Here is a 19,651-nt window from a genome sequence, read left to right as displayed (position 1 = left end):
CAGTGACAGGCCTGGACCTAGAGTAGTCGATGTTGTGGCCCGGAGCCTCGTTTAGAAGCTAGCCCTTAACTTGAGAGAAGGTCCTTCTTCACAGGGCAGGACACTCCCAAGTGCACTGCCAAGCAAGTGGGGACAGCTCTGGGCAGAGCCCCAAAGCAGAACGGGGACGGTAGTCTACAGCCAGAGAGATAGAGGCTAGACCCCTGAAAAGCCTGCTTGGGACTCACCCACGTGATCAGGAAATCCAGTGGTTTTAATCAACATTTATGGAATGCCAAGGGCTACACACTGTTGCTGGGCACTCTGGCTAACTCACAGAGACAGACAAGATGTGATCGCTGCCCAGGCTAGTGCCTTTGAGGCACTGGCAGTCCACTGGGGAGGGAAATCACGTGCAGATATAACTTAACAGTTCTCTGACACCTCCTTGGAATGTGTTGTGCCTGTGTCCATTTAAGAGGACACGTGTTTGGACTGGGGAACCAGAGCTTGCCTGTCCAGCCCCAGTTCAAGTCATATATTAAAGATGAAGCTAAACTCGTTTACAGCCTGCACACACTATATCAGGCATAATACTAATTGCTATATATTCTTCCAGGAACTCCAGGCAGTCATACTATTATTTCTGTCCTCTTTTATAGATGAAGAAATTAAAGCTTCAAGAGGTTAAATAGGTGGCTCTCTTGTCAAATCACCCAAGCCTGTATTACATTCCACTTGTGCCCACCCTCAGTTCTCAGAGGACTGTGCTCCAACTGCCCCAGCTTCAAAGCAACAGCATCTGCCTCTGGGGGGAATGGCCACCTCCATTCCCCAGGCCCACAGGGTAAGGAGGACACATTCCGAAGTCTGTGACCTCTGCGGCATGAGGACAGGCATTGGCACCCACTCAGCAGGCAGATTTTCTCAAGCAGCCTCCCTCGGTCTGCCCATCTCCGTGCATTCTTAATGCGGCCACGCTGTCGTAATGGCCGGGCTCTGAGGCCCAGCCCATCTAATGGACTGAGACTAGCTTGACTGGTGAGGGCCAGCAACAACCCTGGTTTAATGGCAGCGGGAATAGGCCCTCGGAAGCTGAGCCTGTGTGGCTTCTGGACTGTGTTTCCTTCCTCCCTGACAAGCAGCAGCCTGTGCCCCACCTTCCCTGGGAAACTTGGTGACTAGGAGGGAGGGAGGGGGTTGGAGGTGGGGGCGAGAGGCTGACACCAAGGTTCTAGGCGCTGAGATCAGAGGGAGAACTCCGTTGAATCAAGTTCTCCACACCTGGCTCCGGGAGATCCTCTGAGCGTGCTTCCTCTCTACCAGTTCCCGCTCCACCTCCCTCACTGGACACAGGGAACACGTGATGTGAAAAGAAGTTGGAAAACGTTAAACGTGCATAAATGTGACCAAACAGAGAACTCTGGGTACCTAGGCCTGCTCGGGCAAACTGCCAAGTGAGACCAGCAGCCCCATGTCCCAGATATGAGAGCTAGGAATCTGCACGAGATGGCATGTGCTGGAGATGGCTAAAGCTCACCGTTGGAGGACCTACTGGTGACAAGAATTCAAAGAGGGGGAAGCACACTCAAAAGAGTGTCCCAGCAGAGCCATTCCTGGCAGGGTGCCCAGGTTCTTGCTGGCACTTGGTGACCCAGGCACTGCCTGGTGCCAAGTTATTGCCTGGTAGGCCTGGGCAGGGAACCTCAAGGTAAATGGAGTCCCTGACCCCCTACGATGAGGACTGCCACCCGCCCTAAGCTACCTAGAAACCGCAAAAGCACCACTAGTGTGGCCTGCAGGCAACAACCAGAAAGGCCACCGGCATTTCCCCTGCCTGCAAAAGAGATCCCCTGAGTGGAAGCTAGGCAGAGGCAACTAGCCCTCTAGGCTCAGCGGGACAGCCGGGAGGGTGGAGCTGGCTGGTGCAGAGAAGGCTGCAGAACAAGGGAGCTAAAGAGTGTCTTCCAGAAGCCAGCCTGCTATGATCCAAGAAGCAGCAGCACCGTTGGCCCTGGTGTGCCACCCTTAACTGCCCTCCACCCTCCCCCAGCGCCCCGTTCTCCTCCCTGGGACTTGTGGAATCCAAATCATTCCCAGCCTTGCATTGTCCCCTGTCTTAATGACCCCTCCAAATGCTCGAACCCCACTCCAGGCCCCACCTGCAGCCTCAGGATCCCTAGTTGCAGAGGCTACAGCACTGAGGTCATGGGTGCTGTCAGCATGGTAATTCTCCAGTCACCCAGCCCCCTCCTGCTTCTCTTAACAGCGCTCAGAGAAGCATCCCTGCACAGAGCCCTGGAAGGCAAAGTGTGGGCTGGATCCCACAGCCAGAGAACACCTGGCTGACTAGGGAGGGGGCTTAGGCACTTTTATCTTCTCTAGCTCCTTCAACCCCCGGCCACCCAACATCGGGTTTCACAGGGTACCTTGGGCTGCTGTGAACTCACCGGAGAGGGATCTTGACTCGGAGGTAACGATCCACAGCAATAGCCAGCAGAGCCAGGATGGAGCTCTGGGTGAGGATGAGGACAGGGCAGGCCACCATGAGGCAGGTGTGGAAGTAGGTCTGTGGCCCAATGTTGATAAGGATGGCCAGCGGGATAACCAGAGCGCCAACGGCCACATCAGCTACCGCCAGCGACACGATGAAATAGAAGGTGGCATCGCGAAGTGCCTGGTTCACCTTCACAGCCCAAATCACCAGCACGTTTCCAGGCACAGAGACCAAGGCAATGAGCACCTCGATGCCAATGTAGGCAGCCTGGAAGGCTGAGATGTAGGGCGGCATGGTGGGCAGGCGCTGGGCACATCAGCAGACAGGCGCCCTGGGGCACGAGGCCAGCACCTGTGGTCAGGAAGTCTGCAGTGGGGGTGCCAGCCTGGGAAGGAGGGGACATAGGCAGCCCTGCGAAGATGTGCCCCAGTTAGCAGATACAGTGCCTGCCCAGGCTGGCTAGGCACTCAGCCTCACTATCTGCTTAACCTCTGTCCCCTCCCCTTGTCCTCAGAGGTTCCATACAGCAACTTAAAATAGCAACACTCACTCCACCACTGGCTTTTGTATCAGGTGTGAGGTGGCTCCCAGGACACTCACTCCATAAGGATCCCCTATGCATCCGCAATGCCCACAGGTGTCCGCCGACCCGGAGGCAGGGCGCTCACCATCCAGACTGCCAACCAGCAGGGGGTCCCAAAGGTGTTGCCCTAAGTTCCCCGGGCGGCTTTCCGGAGCCGCGCTGGGCAGGGCTGGGCTCTGGGCACCGTTCGCGCACCGGCTCATCATTCTCCAGGCTCCCGCCGCTGCGCTCCCAGCCCGGCCTTTCAAGCAATCACATGGTGCGGCAGAAGCTCAGCCCCGGACGCTTTTAAAGAGGTAGTGCCCTGTTTCGTACCTGGGACTGGATGGCAGGCATGAATCTGAAGGACCTGACGGGTCCACAGACTCTCATTCCCCGCCTGCGCGCACGCCTGCCTGCCCGGTGCCCACCCACCTGGGACGCCGCTGGATCCCGACTCTTAACAAGTCCCTGGTCCCGCTCCAGCTCAGAATACTTGCCCATCTACTGCCCCATGGAGGGGGGGGGGCATTCCAGTCGTTTCATCCACCCCTCTCCTGCACATTCATGGTGCACGAACTGAGACACAGACTTACCCAAGGTCACACCAAAGCTGTCAGAGCTTCTGGCCACCTGAACTGTTTAGTCAAGTGTCCCCAAATCTCTAAACCTTGGGCAGTCGCTCCCTCAGAAGATGCCAGGAGAACCCAGAGCTAGCCTGTTAGGTCCAAGGGGTTGGTAGCCAGCCGAGACTCCACTCTGGCGCCAGCGCCTTCGTCGCCCCCGGAGCGGGAGCTGAGTGACAATCGGGCTCCGCACACCGGGAGGGGGAGGGGGCGGGGGCGGCGGCGCCGACACCCGCGGGCCCCTCCCTCGTCGCCCTCCGTCTCCTCCCCTACCCCCTCCTCTAAACAAAGGAAGTGATTCTGTGTGAGAAAAGCTGAGAAAACGTGAGCTTCTCCAAGGGTGTGATGTATGAATCCGGCCTCGGGACAGTAAGGAGGTGTAGCCTCCCGTGTTTTCTCCCTCTCTTCTCAGTGCTGCAGGAGGGTGGGTGGTAACGACCCCTGATCACCTGCGGGACTCTAGAAGGCCCCTGTCTCCCACAAGCACCAACGGTTGGCGGCACGGCCCCTCCCCTAATCCCAAAACCTACTCTCTTCAGGAAAGCCGTGCCTGCACTGTCAGGAAGGTACAGGCTTCCAGCTCACACGCTACTTTGCAGGCGGTCTCCTGAGTCATTATATCCCTTTCTCATCCATCTTTCAGAAGGCTTGTCAGGCTCTCAGCATTTCCATTTTGCAGATGAGGATCCTGAGGCTCAGAGAAGTGACCCCGCTTTTTCATATTACCACCGTCAGTGCCACACTGCGGTGTTCCTTTCTTCCCCTCTTCTTCCTCCTCCTCCCTTTTACCTTAGCACCTAAGACCACACAGATTCTAGCCCAGTCCCTTGTGTTCCAGAAAAAGAAGCAGGCTGGGAGAGGAAAGGAACTTGCCAAAGACTACAGGCTCCTTAGTCAACCAAGCCACTGCACAGTGCCCTCCCCAAGCTGCCCCTAGCTCTCCCTCGCTTGCTTCCAGTCAGTAGGCACTGGCTCATACCCAGCCCTAAGCCTTCCCTCACAGTGCCTTATAGAGATCCCACCCTGAGAAATCCTGTTTGTATGTTGAAGAAGGGCCTGGACTCCACAGTAGCTGGGCAAGTGAGGCTGGGGGAACCCCAGACCCTACTGCTCCCTTGCTGGATCTCAGGATAAGAAGGAGGGAAAGCCAATGCTTCTGCTGTGATTTGTTGCAAGATCACAGTAAGAAACAGGCTCCAGAACTGTGTCTGGGAGGGAGGGTGAGGGCAATTCAGTTGTCTTCAGAGGAGGAAAACCAGCATCTGAGAACAGAGGTGGGAAAGACAGCATCTGAGAACCAGAAATCTGCATCTGATCACTAAAGGGTAGTCTTTCCACAAAGGCCAGCTCACGCGTACCCCCCCCCCCCCCGGCCTACCTTCTATTTCTCCCTGCTTCTAAGAGCAAACTGACATTCTACCACTGCCCACACCCTGTCAGCAAGAGGTTGAGGTCTGTGTGGCATCTCTGCCTCTTGGCTCTTTCTTTCCTTGCCTCAAAGCCTTTAAGACACAAAGTCTTCCTCTTTTAATTAATTTTAATTCTTTAAGACAAGGACTTGCTATGTAGCCCAGGCTGACCTTGATCTCAGTCATTTTAGCTCTACTTGCCCAATGCTGGAATTATAGATACAGTCCAGTACCATGCTGGGCAAAGAGAGTGGGTTTTGTTGTTGTCTGGTTGGTTGGTTTTGTTTTGTCTTGTTTTGGTTGCTTGTCTGTTTGTTTGGTGCTGAGGAACAGAAATCATAACGTCATGCACACTAGCGAAGCGTTCTACAACTGAGTTATACCTGTGATCCTGCTTGAGTTTTGATTTGCCTCTTGTTAGCCAGTCATATGGCAAACCCAGTGTGGGGCAGGCAGAGGCCTGAGGGAGAGGAGGACACTGTGGAAGGACAGAGGCAGAACAGGAGGAGCCAAGTGACTGGCTGGGAGGGACGCCCTGCCAAAAATGTGATGCTGTTTTTCACACATGCCCCAAATCCCTGACTAGATGACCCTCCTTGATTTTCCACGCCTCCCACAGAGCCCTGATTTCCTCATCCGTAGGATGGCTTGACCAGGAATAGCACCTCCTAGAAGGCTATGAGAACTGTATAAACGGGCATAAGGAGAGTTGCGCACAGACTGTGTATTAAAAAGGCAAGCAGAAGGCCAACAAGATGTCTCAATGGGCAAATGTACTTGCTGCCAGGGACCCACAATATGGAGAGAACTGTTCACCAAAGGTTGTCTTCTGACCTCCACATGTGCACTGTAACACACACACACACACACACACACACACACACACACACGCACACACTAAATAAATAAAATGTGATATAATCTTTATAAAAAAAAAAGTAAGCAGGCAGTGCCAGACCAATGGGGAGAAGGGGAGGGAAGGAGAGTCCAAAGTTCAAAATACTGAAATCTGCCCTGTGCTGATAGTGGAGCTATGCTGGGACCAAATCCCACAGGTACCAGGCTTGAGCGCCGTTAAAGGTACCCAAGTGAAAACTTTTACTAAGCATGAGACACTGGGGCAAAATGATGTCACAGGAAGTGGAAAGGTCCCGGGGCCCGGCCTTCACCCAATTTCTTCTCAGTCCTGTCTTTTTCCTTCCAAGCCTCCCTGGCTCTGGTCTCTCCACATGGTCTTGGTAAGCGTGGAAGAGAGGGCAGAGGTGGAAAAGTTACTGGGGCAATCCTCTTCAGCATCCCTGAACCTTCTTTCTGGAGTCCTTCACATTGTCCCCCCAGATTCCCCAAAGCCTACCCACCCTTGGGGACACCAACAAGGAGAGAACAGGTAGGTGTCAAGGTTTGGGTTGACTCTTGGAAGAGCCTGGAGAATGCATGAGGTCTTAGGAGTCTCCTCCAAAGATAGGCATGACAGCACATGTCTGTTTTCTCAACTCTAAGACAGCTTAAGCTGGAGGATCAGGAGTTCAAGATTAGCCTGGGTTATATAGTGAGCTTCTGGCCAGCCTGGGTTACCCAGTGAGACTCTGCCTCAAAAACCCAAAGACTTCTAAAACTGGGAGTAAAGTTCAATTGTAGGGTACAGCTTGGAATACAGGAAGTCCTCTGTTTCATTCTCTGTGCCATTAAATAAAAGAAATAGAAAAAGAAAGGAGAAATATATTTTTCTTTATTCTCTTCCAGCAGGCAGGTTATTCTGGTTCCTATGTCATGATTTTCAGCGTTGTTCTGGGCACTGCATGCACAAGAAACCCTGGATAAGAACGGAAGGCAGGACAAAAAAGACTGCGGGATAGAACTCCAGTTCTACCCATCCTGGTGGTGATTCCCCAGAAGCTCCCTCCTTTACCAACCCCACACTGCTCTGCCTTTGAAAACAAGACCTGTAGGTCTCTTCCTCCCTCTCTCCTCTTTCCAGCTGCTTGAGAAAGGGGCTGAGGTCATCTTTTTTTAACCCACATTGTCATCATTCATCACCTTGTTCCACTCAGTGACAACGATGAAGCCCCTTCTACATATCAGAGGGTAGGCTGGGATAGGCAGGAACCTCCAGAAAAAGGTCACAGACATAAGCACAAATGCCCCCCCATATATATTTCTCTCTGGGAGGATGAGGGCAAGCCTCTGACCTCTGACTTCCGACCTCAGTCTTTCCCACCCCCAGCTTCTACAGGGTGGAACAGCAAAGGCAGTGGAGGGAAGAAAGGCCATGCCCTCTCATGTGGGGATCTTGACACACCAAAGACACCCAGGAACTTGGCAGAAGGGCCCCAAGGTGAGGGAGAAGGATCAGGGTTCCTTGGGGTCTTGGGGGAACTGTTTCTGCTTTAGGCAGAATTCCATTTTACATATGTTTCATTGTTTTCATGTGTTTGTTTGTTGTATGACTCAGTTTGAACATTGATTTTATAAGCCATGTGGAAAAAAATGAATATTTGAGTTTTAACCCAGTGCTTCCATGGACAGATCAGAAATGGAATAAATTTACCCAAACCTCCTTGTAAGTCAGGGCACAACTGAGACCTGGGGAGGAGCCAAGAGGTGAAGTGAGCTTGGGGCCCTATCTCCCAAAGTCTCAGGGGGCAGAGAGAGTCCTCTGGCTTTTATTGGTTAATGAATAAAGAACTGCTTTTTATCCTCTGGCAGGGAAGAACAGAACTAGGAGAAAGCTAGGCCGTATGCTGGGAGGAAGAAGGGTGGAGTGAGAGAGAAGCCATGGAGCCACCAGAGACAGACGCTGGGAATTTTACCCAGTAAGCCACAGCCACATGGTGATATATAGATTAATAAAAATGGGTTAAATTAATATAAGAGTTAGCCAATAAGAAGCTAGAGCTAATGGGCCAAGCAGTGATTTAATTAATACAGTTTCTGTGTGATTATTTCGGGGCTAAGCTAGCCGGGCAGCCAGGAACCAACAAGCAACCTTTCTCCAACAGTCCTCAGCTTCCAGCTCTCTCCATCTCACCAGGAATGGGGACAGGATGCAAACACATCCCGTGGGAGCCAGGGACCCATGCCGATAGCACAAGAAAGGCCTTGCACAGATGTATAGCAGTTTGGCCCTCAGGAAAGATTTTTCCCACAGACAGCATCGCTGAACCTGCTTACTACACACCTAGGAGGTAGCAAAACTGAAGCTCTTAGCTCCAAATCACAGACAAGTCAAGCTTAGCAAGGCTCAAACGAAGCCATGTGCGTGGCTGAGACTAGAACTGGACCACAGAGGTATCCTAGGCTCAGGAAGGGATGAGAGCTCCCTGAAGGAGAACCTCGGCAGCCCGCTTCTCTTACACGGCTGTACTGCTGAAACCCACTGTGAAGGGTGTGTGTAGTAGCACCCACTCAGAGTCTGCCAGAGCTCAAGTTTGTGTGTTCCAGGTGCCACAGACTAGGCAGGGAGCTTCCTGAGCAGGCACTGGCTGGACGGTTTCCAGAGAAAGCAAGTTGAGCCTGGGCCTGAGGAGGGGCAGAATGGTCTGTGTTTGTGGAGAAAGACAGGTGGCATGGGAAGGACCTTTGTGGGTGGACAAAACAAACAGCTTGAAGGTGCAAAGTGTTTGCTATATCTTAGGGAAGATGAGGGGCTTGATGGGGCCTGGGCAGCATAGTGACAGTGACCAAACCTCCAGGGTGGGGCACCAATAGTGCCAGAGGTCTCAGCTCCACCTTTAGCATGGGCAAGCCCAAAAGTTCCCCCACATTCCCTGACTCCAGTTCTCTTATCCTGTAGGAGAAATAGCAGCCCTGTCTCTCTTGTTAAAGTGAAAGTACATCTCAGAATGTAAAATAATCAACCAACCATAACCTACTTTGTAAGCTCTGGAGGATTTTGAACAGGGGATGGAAGGACCTGGAAGCTGCTACTTTGTTTCTTACGGTTCTGGGGATTGAAGTGGGGCCTGTGCATCTTTGGCAAACACTGTGCTACTGAACTTCAGCCTAACCCAATCTAACTTAGAGAGACAATCCAAAGGGGCCTGGAGGAAGGAGGTGGAAGCTGGAGATGAGTCAGCAGCCTTGGTCAAAGACAGTGTGAAACCAAACAGGAGAGGAGATGGTGGGAAGAGAGAAGATAAACAGATGTTGCATGAGAGGCCTCCTGGGCTCAGTGGTTGCCCAAGCACAGCAACCAAGGAAAGGCAAAAAGGTAGAGATGGTGCAGGAGAGACACCGATGTCCCATGAAAGAGACACTGCAGTGCAGACAGGGAGAAGGGCAGGTGAGATGTGGCCCTACAGGGTTCCTGTGGGATTCTGGAAAGACCAAGAGTGTGAACAGGAATCTGGTCATCTCTGTCCGACTGGGAATAAAGACTTTGGGGAACAAGATTCCCCTGGGAGTGGGGGTGGGGAGGAGGGAAAGATTGCTGAAGGAATGGTGCAAGGAAGCTGGGCTGTGGCTCCTAGAACCGGGAGGGAAAGATGCCAGAGGGGAGTGGAGGCATTTCGGGAAGAGAGATGCTGAGCAGCCTGAGAGGGAAGCAGCCATACTTGGGTGACAGGAAGGGAATGGAGACCTGGAAGAATCCTCATGGGTGTGTGAGGGCCTCTGAGGGGTTAAAGCTGCCGCAGTTAGTTCACGGTGGAAGCCGTGGGTGCAGACTAGTCTGAAAGAGCTTGGCAAGGAAAAGAACAAAAGATGGATGGTGAGCTGCAGGAGAAGGAGGTCAAAAAGAGGTTGGTTTTAGCAGCGGGGAGATCTGAGCATGCTCCCAGCTTCAGTGAAGACGGCATAACGAGATGAATCAGAGGAAGATGCTGAGTACAGGCCAAACTCTCCACACCGCCTCTGCGTGCTCATGGGGACAGAAGCAGATATCCACCGCTGACCGGACTCAGCACTCTGCCCGCAGACCTGGAAACCCCTGCTTCCTCTCATCCCCAATTCTGCAGATCCTTTGTTGAGTGTTTCAGGGATACTCCCAGGCCTTTGCAGGGACCCCTCTCCATTGATACATAGCCAACAGTTTGCTAACCTTTCACATCAATAATGACTATCCTTGCCCTGCACCAGCTCCACCCCTCTGGTGGCTATAGCCCAGTCCACACCCCAACCCAGCCCACCAGGCTCCTGTCATGGACTTCCTGGCTTCCCTGACCCTATCTGTAGCTAAAGAGGCCCCTCTGGATGATCTAATTGCCACTCTTGGCCTTTCAAAAGACACAGACTGGATCCGCCACTTGACAGACTTGGCAGAACCTATGCCACCCTGGGCAGCCCACTTTATCCTGAGTAGCATCCTTCCTGGACTCCTCAACACAACCTCTAAGAAGACAAGGGAAAGTGACTGTCTGCTTCCCCTCCCCTTCACTGGGCAGAAGTGGAAATCAAGGCAGGAGGAGATAACGTTAGAGCTTAGGCCGGCTGGCTTCCAAATTCTCTTTGCCGCCCCCATTCCTCGCCAGCCAGCCATCGCTGCCCTTCAATGAAGAGAAGCAGCCCTGGCACATTCTGTGTGCTTCATCATGGAGAACCAGCCTTCGAGATGTGCCAGGAGGAAGGCAAGATGGATTTTCACAGCAGTGTTACTCGGAATAGCTTAAGAGCAGAAACAAGCCAAATGCTCACCAACTAGAGTTACCAGAATACATTCAGGACACCCAGTTAAAAAAATGTTAGCAGCTTTATTGAGAAACAGTTTAAGTATCATAAAGTTCACTCATTTAAAGTGTACGGGCAGTGGTTCTGAGACGAGATTTACAGACTTGTGTAATCACCACCACCATCTCATTTTAGAACACTTTCATCATCTCCCTCCAAAAATCCCTGTGCCCATTAGCAACTATGCTCTCTCCCTAGCCCCAGACCACACAAATCTCTGGTGTGAAAGGCTGAGGCAGAGTCTCACTATGTAACCCAGGCTAGCCTCAAATTTGTGATCCTCCTGCTTCCTGCTTCAGCTTTCATGAATTGCTAGAATTAAAGGTCTGAACACCATGCTCACAACAAACTGCTCCTTCCATGGATTTGCCTGCTCCAGATACTCGCCTATGGTCCTTTGTGACTAGCTTCCTGATACTTAAATACCTTATACTCAACAACTCCCTCCTCCTCTTCCTCTTCCTCCTCTTCCTCCTCCTCCTCTTTCTCCTCCTCCTCCTCCTCTTCTTCTTCTTCTTCTTCTTCTTCTTCTTCTTCTTCTTCTTCTTCTTCTTCTTCTTCTTCTTCTTTTATTGCAGAAATCAGAGGGATAACATGGGAGCCGGTTCTCTCCTTCCTCCCTGGGCTCTAGGGATCTAGCTTAGGTCAGCAGTCTTGCTCATCAGCTCTTTTACCCACTGAGCCATCTCACCAGTTCAATACTCAGTTTCAATGGTTGAATAAGATTTCATTTCATGAACAGTCCACATTTTGACTATCCATTCTTCAGTTGATGGACATGTGGGCTGGTTTCACTTTGGGGCTATTGTAAACAAGGCTGCTACAGAAGTTCAGACATAAATGTGTACATGAACACACACAGCTCAGGGGACAACAGTGGGGACTGAGAAGCAACAGTAGTTAGGAGCACAGCGGCCTTACAATGGCCCTCTAGTGTGGTGCCATGTGTACCAATCTGAGGCACGAGGGCTGACACTGAAGCCAGAAAAACTCTCTCCCTGCCAAGCAGAGCGCCAGCTGGGGTGGAGCACCGTTTGTTCAGCTGAGGCCCCAGGGCAGTGAGCATGTCAGAAAGCCTACGACACACACATTTTCATAGGCTGTGTTCCAATCCAGCAGGCATGGAAGTGAGGCGTGCAGACAGTGAACGTTCACTCATTCCTCGCTCCTCCAAACCGGTCACACAGGCTTATTCCCTCTGCCTGTCTTTTCCTGGCCCCCCCATTTCCTGATCTTAAGCACAACTCTAAATGCCATTCTACAGACACTCCCTTCAGATCCAGAAGGAATTCGCACCTGGAGCAAGGTCACTTGCCTAAATTGCCAGGGAAGAAGAGAGGTAGCCTGTAGTCCAGCCATCTGCCCCCTCTATAGACCCACAGATCAGAAATTAATTCCTATTCCTAAATGCCACTCATTCGATCTGGTTGCTCATGCTGGTGACACAGAGGGGCCTTCCGAAGACTAGGTTTCTTCATTTCCCCTTCCCCGATACTCAGGGTGTTGCCCACCGGTGCTAGGCAAGCCCTCTACCACTGGGCTATTTCGCTGACCCCAAAGTTGAACGATCTCATCACACAGAACCGGTGTCTGGGGCACAGTAGCATACGGCCGACGGTCCAGAATGAAGTGCTGCAGGACAGTGTGATCACGTTGTCTTTGGGGGGCTCTTTTGCCCCTCGTGGCTTCGAGAATAACAGGACAACGATTTTCCGTTTCCTCCAACAGAGAAACTGCGGAACGCCGCCGTTCTGCGCCCTTGGCTGGAGCTCGGGGTCCCTCTGCTGGAGGGATTGGAGCTTGGGCGGGTCGTTGAGCCCGGAGGGCGGACCCCTCAGGTGACATCTAAGAAGACCATCTAGATGGAATACAGATGCTGGAACTCAGCTGAGGAGCCGAGGGGCCAGTCCTAGGAATGTCCAGCAGGCATGCCACCCCGATGGCGACTCTGGCCTCCGGATGCCCAGCCCCAAATCCTTTGCTCCCACCCTGCTACCTCGTGTTTTCAGGCAAAATCTCCTGAAAGTGCCCAAAGAGCATGTTCTGGGAACCCCTACCTCCCCGGCCCCGCGCGCGCGCCCTGGGAAGATCTCCAAAAAGAGGATTCCCAGCACCCTCTGCTTCCCGCCAGCCTGCCTCAGGAATCTGCTCTCAATGCTGACCTTCCACCTCCAGGACTTCTGGGAACCTTCATCAGGGCACAGAACCCTTGGTCTGCCAGTTCACCTCAAAGGCTGTGAGCTCGGTCTCTAGGGCCTAGTAAATCTGCTCAAACGTCCCTTCTGAGAACCGGACCAAGAAGCCTCAGTTTTCCTGCCTGTAAAGTAGAAACTACAGAATTTTCTGAAAGTTCCGTGGTATTGTGGCTGGTAGCACTTGAGCACCGAACACATATTCACACGTATTGACATTTGCAGCTCCTCGGCCCCCTCCTACCCCAACACTTAACACAGGAGAAACGGGTTAAGTACAGTAGGCAAGAGCGAGTTCTCCACAGAGCAATTCGGCACAGCCCTGCCACGTGTTTGAGATTTCCCCAGCCACTCCACCTCCTTGCTCTTCCACCCCGTCTCCAGGGGGAGGAGTGGCAGCTGCTTCCCTGGGCGGCCCAATCCCTGACCCAGCCAAAGGCCGGGCACAGCTGCTGGAGCTGCCCAAATGCCTCAGGTTTAGGGCTCCACAAAGGACAGCTGGGGCTGGAGAAGGAGGAGAAGGGATAGAAGATGGGCACCCTGCCCACTGAGTGTCTTTCCTCTCCTGCAGCTTCTTAGACCTTCCCTAGCAGCCGGGGACCTCTGACCTCACTCTTGCCACAGCTTGGGGGGGGGGGAGCTGTCCTCGTTCCCTCCCCTGTCTTCTGCTCTCTAGGGCCTCCACCCCCACCCGGGTTCCCTCTGTCGCCCACATGCTGCCCAGCTGTCCCTGCCCCTGTGCTGGGCACTCCGCCCGCCTGCAGTACTCATGAATCGCCAGCATTCACACTCTGACCCCTCAGCCTCCACCTGTTCCCCTCGGTCTGGGCAGCAGGGCGGTGTGGCCCCATCTGTTGTCCTCCATCTAGGACTCAGGGCAAAGACTATACTTCAAAACTCCCCACTTCCACCTGCCTACAGTGGGTAGGAGGCCTGACCGAGAGACGGGTTCCAATTGGGAGGGCTTCATCTTCTTTTTTCCCCAGGCCACCAAGGCTGTCCCAAACAACCTACAACCTATCCTTCCACCTGAAGAAAGCTAAGAGCCCACTTTCTCCAGAAGGACCTTTTCATATTTAAACACATTCTAATTTCATTTCCTCATGGCCAGGCCCTTTATCAATGTACAACGGCAAATAGAAAAACAAGATAGTGGGAAATTGTGTGTGTACATGTGCATGATTATGTTTGTGTGTGGGTGTGGGTGTGTACCATAGTGACTGAGGCATCTCCCAGCCAAGAACATGTTAGAATTCTTTGTTCTGCAAGTAATATTTCATTCACTTTATTTTGTTTTTCTAAGTCAGGGACTTATGTTGTCCAGGCTGGCCTTTAGCTCTGATTCTCTTGCCTCTGTCTCACAAGTGCTGGGATTACAGGTGTGGACCACCAGGCCTAGGCTAAATATATTTTTCTTAATTAAAAAAAAAAAGTGAACCCAGTACAGTTCAGTTCAGACCAATACCCTCCCCCAGATCTTTCGGAGCAGAAGCAACCACTATGACCACTTCAGGGTATTTCCAAGCATTTACTATATATTTGTATAACCTGCCTGCATGTGTTATATATGCACATATATATTATAGCACTCAAATTACTATGCAGGTTTGAATTTGTATTGCCTTTATGTAAGTAGTAACCTACAAATAGTCTGCAAATGAGTTTGTTATAAAAAAAAAAAAAAACTCTACCTGGGTGAGGAAAAAGACTCGGTGGACAAAAGCACAAGCTGCTGAGCCTGCCAGCCTGAGTTCAGTCCTCATGCCCCACACAGGGAAAGAGAACTGACCCATGAGCATCATCCTCTGACCTCCACAAAAGGACACACACGCACACACCAAGCAAATAGGTGTAGAACCAGAATTTCAAAGGCCTACCTGTCTACATCAGCACACACAGCCCTACAGACCCTTCTAATGCCTGTCCTGTCCCAGCATGGGCATGTGTCAGGCATCATTTTGTCAGCATCTTCTATTGACAGCCATCTCCTCCACCCTTGTTTTCCTCCCGTCGTAAGCAAGATGACCTTGTAACAAGTCTGAGCCTTCTCCAACGTAGCTCTTCCTGGTCCTACTTGGCCCTGGGTCCCTCCTCCTTGAGAATAAAAACCGCTACCATTTACACTGTTTCAAAAGCACAACGCCCTTAGATCATTTTAAAAAATAAAATTTTAGTCACCTTTTTCCAAGATCTTGTGGCCTAGTCAGGTGATTCCTCTTTCCGCACAGAAGGGATGAAAAGATCTGGAAGAAGAAAAGGGGATGGGAGTGAAGGAGTGAAAAGGAAGAAGAAGAAAAAAAAATGAGCAGAATATATGCTTCCTTAGCCCAGCACTGTCTGCAAGAGCACCGCAGCCATCTGCCAGAAAGGAAACAGTTAAAGGAAACATGGTGCGTCCACTTGGTGGAATATTATGAGATCATTAAAGTGGTAATTGTGAAGACTGAGGAGAAGCATGGAAAATGCTTCTATATTAAATTTAAAAGCAGACTACAAAATTAAAACTCTGTTATGGTTACAAGTATGCAATGGGAAGTAGGCACACAAAGGTAGGAGGGAATGTAGACCACAGCCAGCCAGGTTGGACACCATGGTAGAAGCCTGTGAGCGCTGATATTGTTGCTTATCACAGCCCGTCTGCTGCTACAGTGCTGCCCGCGTAACCAATGGCAGCTATTTAAGTGAAGCAGCAATGGAAAGAAGACAGGAACGGGAAGGAAAGTGAGTGGGGGTGAGGGACTGGCTGGTTTTATGTCAACTTGACACAAAGTATAGTCCTCAGAGGAGGGAACCTAATTGAGAAAATGTTTCCCTAAAATTGGACTGTAAGCAAACCTGTAGGGCATTTTCTTAATCAGGGATTGATGGGAGAGGGCCCCGCCCATTGTGGGTGGAGCTATCCCTGGGCTGGTGAACCTGGATTCTACCAGAAAGGCTCAGCAAGCCATGGGGAGCAAGCCAGTAAGCAGCACTCCTCCATGGCCTCTGTATCCGCTCCTGCATCCTGGTTCCTGTCCTGTGTGAGTTCCTGTCCTGACTCCCTTTGATGATGAGTACTGATGTGGAAGCCTACGCCACATAAACCCCTTTCCTCCTCAAGTTGGTCATGGTGTTTCATCACAGCAGTAGGAACCTTAACTAGGACAGGGGGAAGGAAGAGCTGAGTGGGGAGGAAAATGAGATTGGGAGATTGTGTTCAGAAGGTTGAGCTATATAACAACGTGACAGCCAGTGTCATTTAGACGCTTCTTTCTAGACCCTTCAGGTTGACAAAGTTCTCACTGCGCACGGAAGCTTGCATCCATCATCTGGTCCTCCCTGACTATTCCTTCTAGTACTATCTCAAGTCCACCAGAGAGCTAAGGCCACTACACACGGCAGTCTAGTGGAGCGTGGAAGGCACAGACATAAACACATGCAGAACCATAACAGCTATTGGAAATCACTAAATAATATGTAATCTGCTGGAAGTGGAAGATGTAGCATCTCAGAGGGCTTCTCAGAGTAAGGACATTTAATGTGCCCCTCCAAGGGTGGGCAGGAGATTGCTAGGCAGAGCGTGCTAGGGAGAAGGCACATATACAGAGCACTAGGGCCTAAACACACCAGGACCACATACCTTACTACTGAAGATGACTAGACACGGGATTCAGAAAGAACAGGGGCAGGAAATAAGTCTTGACTTATCCACAGAGCAAGGAGAAGGAGAAACATCCGAGAGTTACATCAGAGCAAGAGCACCTTGATTAGTTGGGTAGGGGCATACCTCTGGCCACACACACACACACACACACAAAATGTAATTTTAAAAATTTAAAGAGTGAGCCCTTTGAGGCAACGAAGATTGCAAGCAGGAATGGAGCAGAAACATCCTTAGGTAGAAACGATAGCATTTTCCATTGGCTCAGTGAAAGCCTTTGGAGAGGCTGAAGTCAAGGGACATCCTAAGAGGGTAAGACAGACAGACAGACCCTTACAGATCAGCCTGGAAACCACACAACAGAGACAAGCCAATGTGGTCACCACAGTCAGAGATGATGGCTGTGGGCGGTATCCAGACAAGTTTAGAGTGGCCCCTAGGATGCAGTCTCACGCTTTGAGGGAACTGGGAAGGGGCTCAGGGACAGAGGGAGCTGTCAGCTGCGTGGGAGAAAGAGGCGAGGAGCTGTCTGGAGGCAATGACCATCTTTACTTGGACTTCTGGCTCGGAGCATTCTAAAAGCACAGTGTGACCTGAGGACCCAGTGATCCTTCCCATGAGTCATTTACACGGAAGTCTCTGGAACACTACCTAGCACAGTGTCCAATAGATACCAACTCAAACAAAGAGCACAGAAATGCACAGCAGGGTTTATATTCATCAGTGCCTTTCCCCATCTCTCCATGGCACATACCCCTGGCCCTGAAAGGCTTTCCAGAGGAGGCTTTTGACAAAACTATAACTCAGTCTACCTTAAAACTACTAGTAGGGTGGGTGGGGGGGGCACACCTTTAATCCCAGCTTTTGGGAGGCAGTGGCAGGCAGATCTCTGATTTCAAGGCCAGCCTGGTCTACAGAATGAGTTCTAGGGATACACAAAGAAATCCTGCCTCAAAAAACAAACAAACAAAAAACCCTACTAGTATGGCTATAACTTTAGAAAAGCCAAACTCCCTGCAGTAAGATGAAGGCCTGCAGTGGACAGGAGAAGGGGAGAGGGAGAAGGGTGGAGGCAGAGAGGTCTCAGTGGTTTGTCCCCAGGGAAAGACGGCTGCATGAAAATGGAAGAGCATGTTCTATGGGCCTGGCAAATCATATTCCTCGCAAGATACTACTGAGGAAATTGCCAAAACTGTGAATGTTTTTGTTCTTGTGTGCAGGGCTTTGAATGAGAATGTCCCCTATATGGTCATGTCTTTGAACATTTGGTCCTCAGTTGGCAGCACTGTTTGGGAAGGCTTAGGGAGTGTGGCCTCACTGGAGGAAGTTCCTGGGGGTGGAAGTCACTTTAAGGTTTCAAAGGTTTACCGGTCCCAGTGCTCCCTGTCTCTCTGCTTTTTGCTTGTGGTTTGAAGATGTGAGATGTCAGCTTCCAGCTCCAGCCACCACTGCCTCCTGCCTGCCACACTATAGTCACCACCATTGCGGACTCTAAGCCTCTGGAACAAGAAGGCAAAATAAACTCTTTCTGCCCACAAGTTGCCTTGGTCACAGTGTTTTGCCGCAGTAACAGAAAAGCAACTGATACATTGTGCTTCAGCTCTGAGTTAGCAGATACTTCGGCAGAGACTGAGGATGGAGACACTGTTTATGGTGATGGTGTTGGTTGGTAAATTCATGGAAACTTACTAGAAAGATTTACTGAGCTGCTAGCCCAGAAGAAGGGCCAAGGGAATTAAAAGGCTTTCAGGGACCCAGCTCCGCAGACTGCAGATTTTAGGGCTATTCAAGACATGTAAACACTCAAAGCCTGTTTGACACACTGCCCCTGCTGATGTCCATGTTGAACGTGTGGCCTTAGGGCTGACCCTGGAACTGCACTTGTTTCTCACTGCAGGACCATCTGCAGCTGAAGAGAAAGGGAGAACCATCTGATGGGCACCAAGTCACATGCCAGGAAACAGACTCAGATTTGACAAGTATGTGTTTGTTTCAGGCTTATATATTTAAGAATGTAAAAAAATATTCTTTGGCCATTTTGTACATGTATCTTGAACATACTCACCCCCAATACCACCCTCACTCCTCTAGATTCTCCCCAACATGTCCCCTTCCCACCTCCATGCCCACTTCCCTTTTGTTAATAAGCTACTGAATTCAGTTAGTGCTGCCTGTATGCACATAGCATGAGCATCCTCACAGTGGCCACAGCCCCAAAGAAAAATGACTCTCCCTCCCTCCCCTAGCAGTCACCCCTTGGGAATAACTTCTCAGCCAGGGTGAGGCCGGGATGAGGGATGCTGACCGACTCGGTCTTGTGCAGGTGGCCACAGCAGCTGAGTCCATTCATGCAGCAGTCCTGTCAAGTCAGAAGAGTCCTGGGGCACTCCTCCTGGATCCTCTGGTCCTTTTGTTTTGTTTTGTTTAGAGACAGGGTTTCTCTGTGCAACCTCCCTGGCTGTCCTGGAACTCGCTCTGTAGGCCAGGCTGGCCTCAAACTCACAGAGCTCCATCTGTCTCTGCCTCCCAAGTGCTGGGGTTAAAGGCGTGTGCCACCAGCACTCAAAGATCCTCTGGTTCTTACATTATTTCCACAATCACAGAAATTTTGCCTCTGCTTCTGAAGTGCTGGGGTTAAAGGTGTGTACTAAATTGCCTAGCTCTTCTTTTTTTAAAAAAGATGTTTTGTATATGAGTGTTTACTTGTGTGTGTGTGTGTGTGTGTGTGTGTGTGTGTGTAGCGTATGTATGCTTGGTGCCCTCAAAGGCCAGAAGAAAACATTGTATCCTCTGGAACTAGACTTACAGATGGTTATGTGTCAATATGTAGGTGAGGGGAACCAAAACCGGGTCCCCTTCAAGAGCAGCAAATGCCCTCTAACACTGAGTCGTCTCTCCAGCGCCTTGCTATGTGCTTTCTGTCAGGCTTACAGAACCAGATATAGAATCCTTTCTGAATAGCTGGCCTCAAATTCAATGAGAAAGCCTGCCAGGAGTGGGGGCGCACACCTTTAATCCCAGCAGTCGAAGAGGCAGGCAGAACTCCGTGAGCTCCAGAGCTACACAGTGAGACCCTTTCTCA

The 19,651-nt window shown here is 51.1% G+C and overlaps 1 protein-coding gene across 9 annotated transcripts in view; it reads right to left on the bottom strand.

Annotated features, from left to right (window-relative positions):
• Adora1 (adenosine A1 receptor) overlaps positions 1-19,651 on the bottom strand; it is a 57,146-nt gene that overhangs the window by 31,776 nt on the left and 5,719 nt on the right. Inside the window, exons 4-6 of one of the 9 annotated variants that reach the window (XM_038350235.2) lie at positions 15,108-15,172; positions 14,807-15,023; positions 2,430-2,887 (exon numbers count right to left, since the gene is read on the bottom strand). In XM_038350235.2, coding sequence (XP_038206163.1) covers positions 2,430-2,770 — 341 coding nt within the window. In that variant the 5' untranslated portion in view covers positions 2,771-2,887; positions 14,807-15,023; positions 15,108-15,172. Of the gene's footprint in view, positions 1-2,429; positions 2,888-3,026; positions 3,044-3,076; positions 3,094-3,144; positions 3,438-3,473; positions 3,608-3,634; positions 3,889-14,806; positions 15,024-15,107; positions 15,173-19,651 lie in introns of those variants that run through there. The other 8 variants (XM_038350236.2, XM_038350234.2, XM_038350241.2 and 5 more) reach the window with 8 other exon arrangements.

This window comes from Arvicola amphibius, chromosome 12, assembly GCF_903992535.2.
Source record: "Arvicola amphibius chromosome 12, mArvAmp1.2, whole genome shotgun sequence".
NCBI lineage: Eukaryota > Metazoa > Chordata > Mammalia > Rodentia > Cricetidae > Arvicola > Arvicola amphibius.
Note: the sequence above shows the minus strand (reverse complement) of the source record. Positions and strands in the feature narration are given on the sequence as shown.